This window comes from Meleagris gallopavo, chromosome 1 (genome assembly GCF_905368555.1).
Source record: "Meleagris gallopavo chromosome 1, MGAL_WU_HG_1.1, whole genome shotgun sequence".
In the NCBI taxonomy this organism is placed as follows: Eukaryota; Metazoa; Chordata; class Aves; order Galliformes; family Phasianidae; genus Meleagris; species Meleagris gallopavo.
In genome coordinates, this window is record NC_139404.1 from 110928913 (window position 1) to 110937216 (window position 8304).

The 8304-nt window shown below is 50.8% G+C and overlaps 1 protein-coding gene across 2 annotated transcripts; it reads right to left on the bottom strand.

The window, feature by feature from the left end:
• Positions 1 to 4039: 4039 nt before the first annotated feature.
• MID1IP1 (MID1 interacting protein 1) lies at positions 4040 to 5932 on the bottom strand. 2 transcript variants are annotated; one of them, XM_085209914.1, is made up of 2 exons: positions 5768 to 5932; positions 4040 to 5148 (listed from the first exon to the last, which is right to left on the bottom strand). In XM_085209914.1, exon 2 carries the CDS (start codon positions 5069 to 5071, stop codon positions 4592 to 4594), a length of 480 nt encoding a protein of 159 aa, XP_085066040.1. In that variant the 5' UTR covers positions 5072 to 5148; positions 5768 to 5932; the 3' UTR covers positions 4040 to 4591. The 2 variants fall into 2 exon arrangements, with proteins under 2 accessions (XP_085066040.1, XP_085066035.1); XM_085209909.1 differs by lacking the exon at positions 5768 to 5932 and adding an exon at positions 5332 to 5755.
• Positions 5933 to 8304: the final 2372 nt, after the last annotated feature.

The following is an 8304-nucleotide window of genomic DNA, read 5'->3' on the forward strand; positions in this document are numbered from 1 at the left end:
TGGGATGTCAACTCTGTTGTTTGCAGCCTGCAGTTGCTAAGGTAAAACAGAGCAGAACAAAGAGAAAAGAATTTCATTAGATTCATATGTATGTAGATAAACATGATAAAAAGGTACAACACCCTAATTGGTACTATGACAAACGTTACAAACATCATTAGGCAGGCTCATTTGCTGTCCTGTGATTTAATACACAGGCCCTTGTTATCTCTCCAAGCTTCTTCTGTGCCATCTCTTACAGAAGAAAATTCACAAGCACAAGAACAAGAAAGTGTTTTCCTCATTCCTTCCCTCTGGATCAAGTAAGTACAAGACTGTTTGACAGTAGAAGGAATACTACTTATAAAGGGTGTTGATTCTGGCAGTTGGCCGCTAGCAAGAAGGTATACAATTACTGCATTCCTATTTGCAAATTTCCTTTTGGAAAGAGTATATAATTTAAATCCTTAAAACTAATTTTGATCCAAACTGGTCATGCAAGTCTGTGATGTGGAACAAGAATGATTGGCAGCTTCAGCACTAAAACATTTGGGTATTTCTGTGTGTCTGAAGGTAACAACAACAAATAACAAAAAATGCATGCAAAGCTGGAACTGTGTTTGCAATGCTCACCTTCCTGGCAGTCTGCTCAGGTTTTATGGCTGGTTATAATCCAGTGTGGTCCTGCTTCTTCCCCTCTGCATATTATCATCGAAGATCTTTGAGCTCTTTGGAATATAGCACCTAGCACGCTATGAAATACAAATAATAAAAAGCAGTGCTACCAGACAATCCCCTCCCCTACTCAGGGTTTCAGAGAAGTGCAGGAGAAATCACTGCTGACTTTTTCCACAGAGAGATAAGACAAAAAGGCACAAGGAAGAGAACAGGGTGCAGATCTTAACTCCATAATAACAAGGTCCTAGTGTAACCTTCTATCTGGCCACTAATGGTAGCACATCTCTCAGTGAAATTACAGATTTCTTTTCTCAAAGCACATTCCTGGGGAAGGAGGGAGATCAAACCACAAAACAGAGATATCTTAATCTGTTAAATACACCTTGCAAGAAAAAGCTTTTAGAGAAGCAGGAGAAAGATGACAGCCCAGTCTGATCCAGCTTCACTCACCTCCTTCCCACTGGTGTTGACCACAGAGAGCCCTTTGCAGCAGCAGAAGGGCCCTGTGCACTGGAGAGGAGTCAGAGAAGAGATGCAACCCACCCAGCAGGAGCATCTGCCAACACAGAGTTCAGCAGGCTGGTCCCAGGCTTCTTAGCTGCTCCCAAGTAGCAACAGGTACAGCAGCACACCTCTGGCAGGCAAGGAAAAAACCTGATGGTGCAAAGAGAGGTGACTCAGCACAGACCTCTTGTCCATTCAGGCCAGCAGCCAGAGGTTCTTTCTGCAGCCTAACTCCCGAGCACACTTGTTTGGTACAGGTATACATACAGTGCTGGGAGACCAAACCTTGACTTTATCCCAGTTTGTCCTGTTCTTTTGTGTACACAAAACCAGGAGTTAACCCATAAACTGTAATGATAAATACGTAATTTCACTTTTATATATTAACTGAGGCATCCAATGAAGAACATCCTTGAGGCTCCTTGGCTACAAGATACCTTCAGCCATAATCCATTTGTAAGTGCAAACTGTCCTGAATCTCATTATTTATTACTCTGCTAATGTCTAGCTTACTGTATACTGAGCCTGTTTAGTTTCAGCAAGCTAAAAATTACAGCTGCTTCTCACAGTGCCTCTGTTTACTCCACTGGTTTGTGCACAGCTGCTGTGATTTTGCAAGTTGACTTTCTGTTCAAGTCTAGCTTGGAAGGAAAGACACAGATCAAAACATTTGACATCATTAAGATATTTTTAAGTTAGATTTACGTCATATTTCGTTATCACTTACAGGTATCAGAATCACTTTACTGGAACAGACTAAAGGTTTGTGGGACTCAGTATCCAATCAGGTGCACTTGAAGATAAGCAGTCCTTCAGAAGGAAATGCAACTCCTAATAATGAATTTATTATCCAGCATCACTGATGGAAATTGTTCCCAGTTCAGCATCTAACACAAAATCCAAGCATGAAAACTTTGCCATTTCATCTCTGCTTACTGCAGTCAGGTGCCAGTGTTTATGTAATTGCCCAACCATGCTTTATGCAAGTTGCTTTCCTCAGCAGTGCTAGCCAACAGCAGCTCCCCTCGTCTTTTGCATGAGATAAATAGGGGGTTGTATGTGTTATTTTCCTTCCCCATCACAAGATCATTTTCTTGATCCTCTCAAATGACTTCAAAAACGGGAACTCCAAAGCATTCCCTCTGCTGGCTTGTTGGCCTGTATCCCAGTCATTTCTTGTCCAGTCTGAATCCAGATTGCCCAGGCCACAGGCAGGAGCAACCCAAAAGCAGCAGGGTGTAACCCACATGGGACAAACCCTTAAAGTGCATTGTCATCCTGCTACAGCCATGCTCTCTGCTACCCACAGCTGCATTTCTAAGAAAGTTCCTCCTTTACTACCAAACACTGCTAACGTTTACTTTCATTTTCACTGGAAGTTTTCCCTTTTTAGGATGTGAACAGAACAAATGTCATACTCACGTTGATCCTGCACTACTGCAATGTTACTCATCATTTAATTCAGCACCCCATTGCCTCTTGTGCAACACTTCAACAGCATTGTCTGGATCTGGGAGAAGTTACCAGGAGTTCAAAAGGAGCAGTGTTGACATAGTGTTAGCTGGTTTAGTTCAGGGTTTTACAAGCAATTCTAAACCAGGTAGTGACACGTTTTTTGGCTGGCCGAGTGCAAGGCAGAAGTGAGGAACAGAGCAGAACAAGTTCTTTCTTCCTCTCACCATTTGCATTCAGGAGAGCAAAACATCATCTGGTGCAAGGCATTCCATCTGATGGGCCACACAGACTATGACAGTGCTGGCAAGCAGAAGGAAACCAGTATAATCCCTCTGTTCCTGATTTTTCCCTGGCATCTTCCCAAGAAGCGAGGGGTGTTTAAAAACGTTACCAGTAAGAGCAATCATCACTAAGCTAAATCATTCAGCCTTAAGTTTCTTCCTTACCTTAGAAGGTAAAGCCTTCTAAAACCATTTTAAACATACCCACAGGCTTTTTTTTTTTTTTTTTTTTTTGCTATGCTAACACATCAATTAGTACAAGGTTTGGAGTACCTATGCTTTGCTACAGCGTACTAACATTTGAGCTGAAAACAACTCATATGCTAGGGAACGCAATGGAAACAAAACAAAAATCCTTATCCTTAAAGCCAAAAGAAAAAAAAAAAACAAGTCTTACATCTGAGAGCAAAAAGACAGAGTGAAATTTCAGTGCATTTACAAACAGCATTTCAGGGCCTGAAAAAAAAAAAAATGTACTTTACAGAATGAGGTACCTATTTAATGAAGTTATGCTCTGGGATACACACACATTTTATTATAATTATCAAGTACTTTTCTCCTAAGAGCTTACTCCATGTAAAGCCTTTACTTGGTCCTATACAGCAAACACAATACAGATAGCCAATTCTAAGGCACGTTTCCTTCAGCAAATGGAAAAAAAATAGAATGAAAGCAATACGATTTGCCTAGCATAAACCCAATTAACTTCTAGTTACCAAAGCGGATTAGGGAGGAGCAGAGGAGACAGAAGAGGCAAGCGTCCCAGTCCTATTCTGAGGGAGAGAAAAGAGCTCCCCGTGCACAGCACACTGAGTTACTTCCTGAAAAACAAGTCATTCCTCAGCTCTGCTCCAGCCCCTTGAATTGCTGCTTGTAAGTAGCCAGGACTCTCCATCTTCTCAGATTTTGCTAGAGGCACTGACCTTCACGCTGCTGCTCATCCACACCTGCGGCACAGAGGGGCTGGGGACAGCTTGCCAGCATCAGGCCACGTGCAGTGCACTTACAGTCATCTGTCAGTCCTCCGCTGCTACTGTCGCTCCCTTTGGAGGAACGGGAAAACAAACAACACGACCACCACATCTCACACATCCAGAGGCATTTCTGTTAAGGCAGCGCCGGAAAGAAGAACGACAGATGAATTTCTGATGTTAAAAATATCATTTAATTAACGAAATATAAATCATACCAAAAAGTTAAAGTCACTTTTAGTCAATACATTCGCGTTTATTTTTTAAGAATATACTCTACACATCTGAGTAAAAAAAACAAAAACCAAAAACAAGTTTTAAATAGACTTCAACCTGGAGCCCTTCACCCTGCCAGCCAACACCGCTGGGTCGGACACCCGTCCCGGTGTGCGGGCAGCTCCGTGCCACCCCCCTCGCTTTCATCGGCTTGTGTGGAGCCTCAGATCGGCCAGCGGGAACAGGTCGCCGGCTCAGCGACCAGCCCGTACAAAATAATAAAGGGGGAAAAAAACCAAACAATAATAATAAAATTAATGAGCTAGTATCGATTAATTTACGTCTCTCTCTCGTTTGTGCGTTGGTAAAAAAAAAAAAAACAAAAAAAAACCGCAGTCCCGCCGGCGTGCCGAGGAGCCTCGACGCTTCGCCTCCACGCCCTCCGGCCAGGAGGAGCGCCGACCAGGAGCCGCCCCGAAGAGGGAACCCCGCTCCCGACGGCCTCGCTCACTGCCCCCAGCTGCCGAAACCGATCTCCTGCTTGTACCGGTTGGTGAGCACGTTGGCCTTGCGGGTCAGCTTGGAGAGCACGGTGTGCAGGCCGCTCAGGTGGTAGTGGAACTGCTGCTCCAGGTCCTCCTCCGCCTCGGCCTCCTCGGCGGGCCCGCCGCCCAGCTTGTCCTTCTTGCGGGCCGCCTCGTCGCCGGCCGCCTGCTGCACCACGCCCCACTCGATGTCGTTGCGGATGGACTTGAGCAGCATGTAGTGGCTGTACATGTCCCGCCGCGAGAAGTAAGCGTCGCCGGGAGCGGCCTCCCGTTCGGGGCACACGGCTCCGGTCGCGTCCAGCTCGCCCAGCAGCAGCGGCACGTCGCGCAGCAGGCTGGGCACCATCACCGTCTGGTCCATGTTATTGACGGCGCCGATGAAGCGGTTCATGGCGTTGAACAGGGAGTACTTCTGGCTGTACGAATCGCAGATCTGCATCCTGCCGCCGGGGCTGGCTGCCGGCCGCCCGGCCCTCCGCCACGCACCGCTCCTCGCTGCCGACGCCCCGGGGATCCCTGCGGGGAGGCGCCGCGGTGATGCGCTGCTCTGCGGCCGGCCCGCCTTCCTGCCCCGCTCCCTCCCCGCCGCTTTATCGGCGGCCTCTTCCCTTCGGGCCGCCCCTCCCCGCCCCGCCTCCCTCCGACAAAAAAAAAAAAAGCAAAAAAACCCGCGGGGCCGGCCGGCCGGCCGGCACCCACCGCGCTCCGGAGCCGCCCTCCGCTGTCAGCCCGCAGCCGCCGCCCGCAGCGCGGTTCCCATCCCCGGCGCCGTATTTATAGCGCCGCTCCTCGCGGCGCGGCGGGCGGCGCCGACCGACTGACTGGCCGGCCGGCCGGCTGACTGACGGGCGGGCGGCGGGGACACGCGGGCCCCGCGTGCCGCCTGCGTTCTCCCCGCCCGCCCATTGGCTGCCGGCCGCGCGCGCAGCGTGACGCCCGCGCCGCCCGCCCAGCCCGCTCCGCGTGCCCCTCTCGCTGCCGCTCCTCCCTCCTCCGGCTCCATCGCCGCGTGCGGGCCGCGAGCGGAGGAGGGGCGCCCCGCTCCCCGCTCAGCCTTCGTCTGCCGGCCAGAAGGCAGCCACAGCCGCCCGCCGGCGGCGGTGCCGGGGAGGCCGGCATCACCCCACAGCCTCACCTCCGAACTTAGCCAATCGGCGCCCCCGCTCCGCCGCCCCCCGCCCAATCGGCGAGCGGGGGGGCCGCGGCCAATCAAAAGCAAGAATCTGAAAAAAAGAGTCTTTCTCCCCCCCTCTTTTCCGTGCAGCCTGCGCTCCGGCTGGCGCGTCCTTGGTAACAGCCGCCGCGGGTCACGTGGGGCGGAGCAGCACGGGGAGGGAGGAGCGCGTTGCCGTGGCAACGGGTCAGCCGCGCGGGGCGGGGGGGAAGCGGTGAAGGGGCGCCGCGGGCGGCTCGCTGCGCGGCCTCGGGGCAACGCGAGCAGGGCCCGGGGAGCAGCGCCGTCAGTCCCCCCTCCCTGTGTACTGCCTCACATCTCCCGGTGTGTGGCAGTCGGCGGGGTTCGATTCAACTTCGCCATGTTCTGCTCAGCTCTGATAACGCAGATGGACCGGAGCAGTCCCTGAGCGTAGAATCATATAATCGCTTAAGTTGAAAAGGCCCTTAAAGATTCTTGAGTCCAACCACAACCTAACCGTACTAACTTAACAACCCTCCGCTAAATTACGTCCCTGAGCACCACATCCAAACGGTTTTTAAACAAACCCCGGGATGGTGACTCAGCCACCTCCCTGGGGAGCCTCTTCCACTGTTAAACAACCCTTTCAGTAAAGAAGTTTTTGGTGATATCCAACCTAAACTTACCCTGGTGCAACTTGAGGCCTTTTCCCCTCGTCCTGTCACCAGTGAGAAGAGACCAACACCCCTCTCACTGTAAGCACCTTTCAGATATTGGCACAGAGCAATAAGGCCTCCCCTCAGCCTCTTTTGCCCCAGACTAGACAGCCCCAGTTCCTTCAGTCTCTCCTCATAGGGCACAAGCCATTGCCCTTCACAAGTCTTGTTGCCCTTCTTTGGACCTGCTCCAGCACCTTCATGTTCTTTCTGTACTGAGGTTCCCAAAACTGAACACAGTACTCGAGGTGAGGCCTCACCAGTGCCGAGTACAGGGGCAGGATGACTTCCCTAGCATTGACCCTCACACCTGTCCTGATACCAGATAGGATGCCATCGGCCTCTTTCGCCACCTGGGCACACTGCTGGCTCATATTCAGCCAACTGTCCATCAGTACAAGGTCCCTTTCCATCAGGCAGCTTTCCAGCCACTCTTCCCCAAGCCTGTAGGGTTACCTGGCATTATTGTGGCCAAAATGCAGGACCCAACACTTGGCCCCACCTTCTGCTCCCCCCGGTACAAAATGACATTCACATTCGTGGCTTTGTATGCAAACAGCACTCACTTCACATATCCCCTTCTTTAGTGCCTTTTGACCACGCCATACCCGGAATGGGGATCAGCTGGAAGTGCCTTATCTCATGCCCTGAGCAATGAGGAAACTCGCGTGCTCCCTGTGCCCTGGTACAAGGCTCAGAGGCTGCAGCGTCGTGCAGGTGGCTGTTAGCTAGATCCCTTGCTGGCACGGTGCCCCCAGTGGTGCCAAGGAGAGCTGGGAGTGCTCAGGCCTTACAGAGCAGGGCTGCCTCCCTGACAGTCACAGGGACCGTGGTGCTGCTGCTGCTGTTATGCTGCTGCTGCTGTTACTGAGCATTGCCACCAGCGCCCAGCAGTTCTCCAGAAGAGACTGGCAGTTCTGGTAGTACTGTTTCAGCCGGACAACAAAGTGCCTTTGTCAGCAGTGGGCACACTGCAGGCTGGCAGTGGCTGCATTTTGGCACCGTGGAAGCTGTTCTGCTGCATGGCGTTTTCAGAATCAGACGAGGTCGTGTGTGGGAGAGAAGCGATAAAAAAACGTGCAAATATTTAGTGTTACATTCTGAAGACTGGGAGTGCCATTTGGGTCGGCCTTGTAAGAGCAGTATCTCTTGGGAATTTCACTTCCTCTTGCAATTTGTTGTAGATCTTACAAGGCAATTATAGCTGAGTGCAGGACACGGCAAGTGCTTTCATTCTGTTCCTAAATGGTATACATTGCCCAAACTCATGAAATGCTTCCATCATTTCGGGTGGCAGGACAGATGCATGCATCTAGCACTTCCCTCCCACCCTTTCCCTTTCCCAAACTCCAAACTGGGGAAACCCGTCATCTCTCATCTGGAAGGAATGTATGTAAATTTATCATTTTAATTGATGTCTCTCCACGAGCTTTGTATAATCAGCACTTGTAGCTTAACATGCTAATGAACAGGGTGAGTAAAAATCTAATACGTTAAAGGAATGCAGACCAATTTGTCTGAGTCCTGCTGAGATCTGTGGCATGACTTTTGCAAAGATTTACTTCCATCTGATTTTGCCCTCGTTTCTTTTGGTCCTCTGTGAGAGGAACGATCCTCCCGCGCTGATAGAAGCCTCTGGGAAGGAGCGAAGAGGGGTCAGGAAGAGGACGCTTGGAGAACAGAGCAGAGCTCATAAATCCCCTTTCCCTTGGGCAGACGCACAGCTCTGCATGAGACAGAGCAAGGGTTCTGAGGTGCTGCATCCCCACGGCTCGGAGCACCATCTCGCCTGCGAGGTGCAGAGCAGCAGCGGGCTGCAGC

Bases quoted from the DNA above. Each gene is read 5' to 3' on its own strand.
- MID1IP1 (XM_085209914.1), bottom strand. From the start codon at position 5,071: ATGCAGATCTGCGATTCGTACAGCCAGAAGTACTCCCTGTTCAACGCC.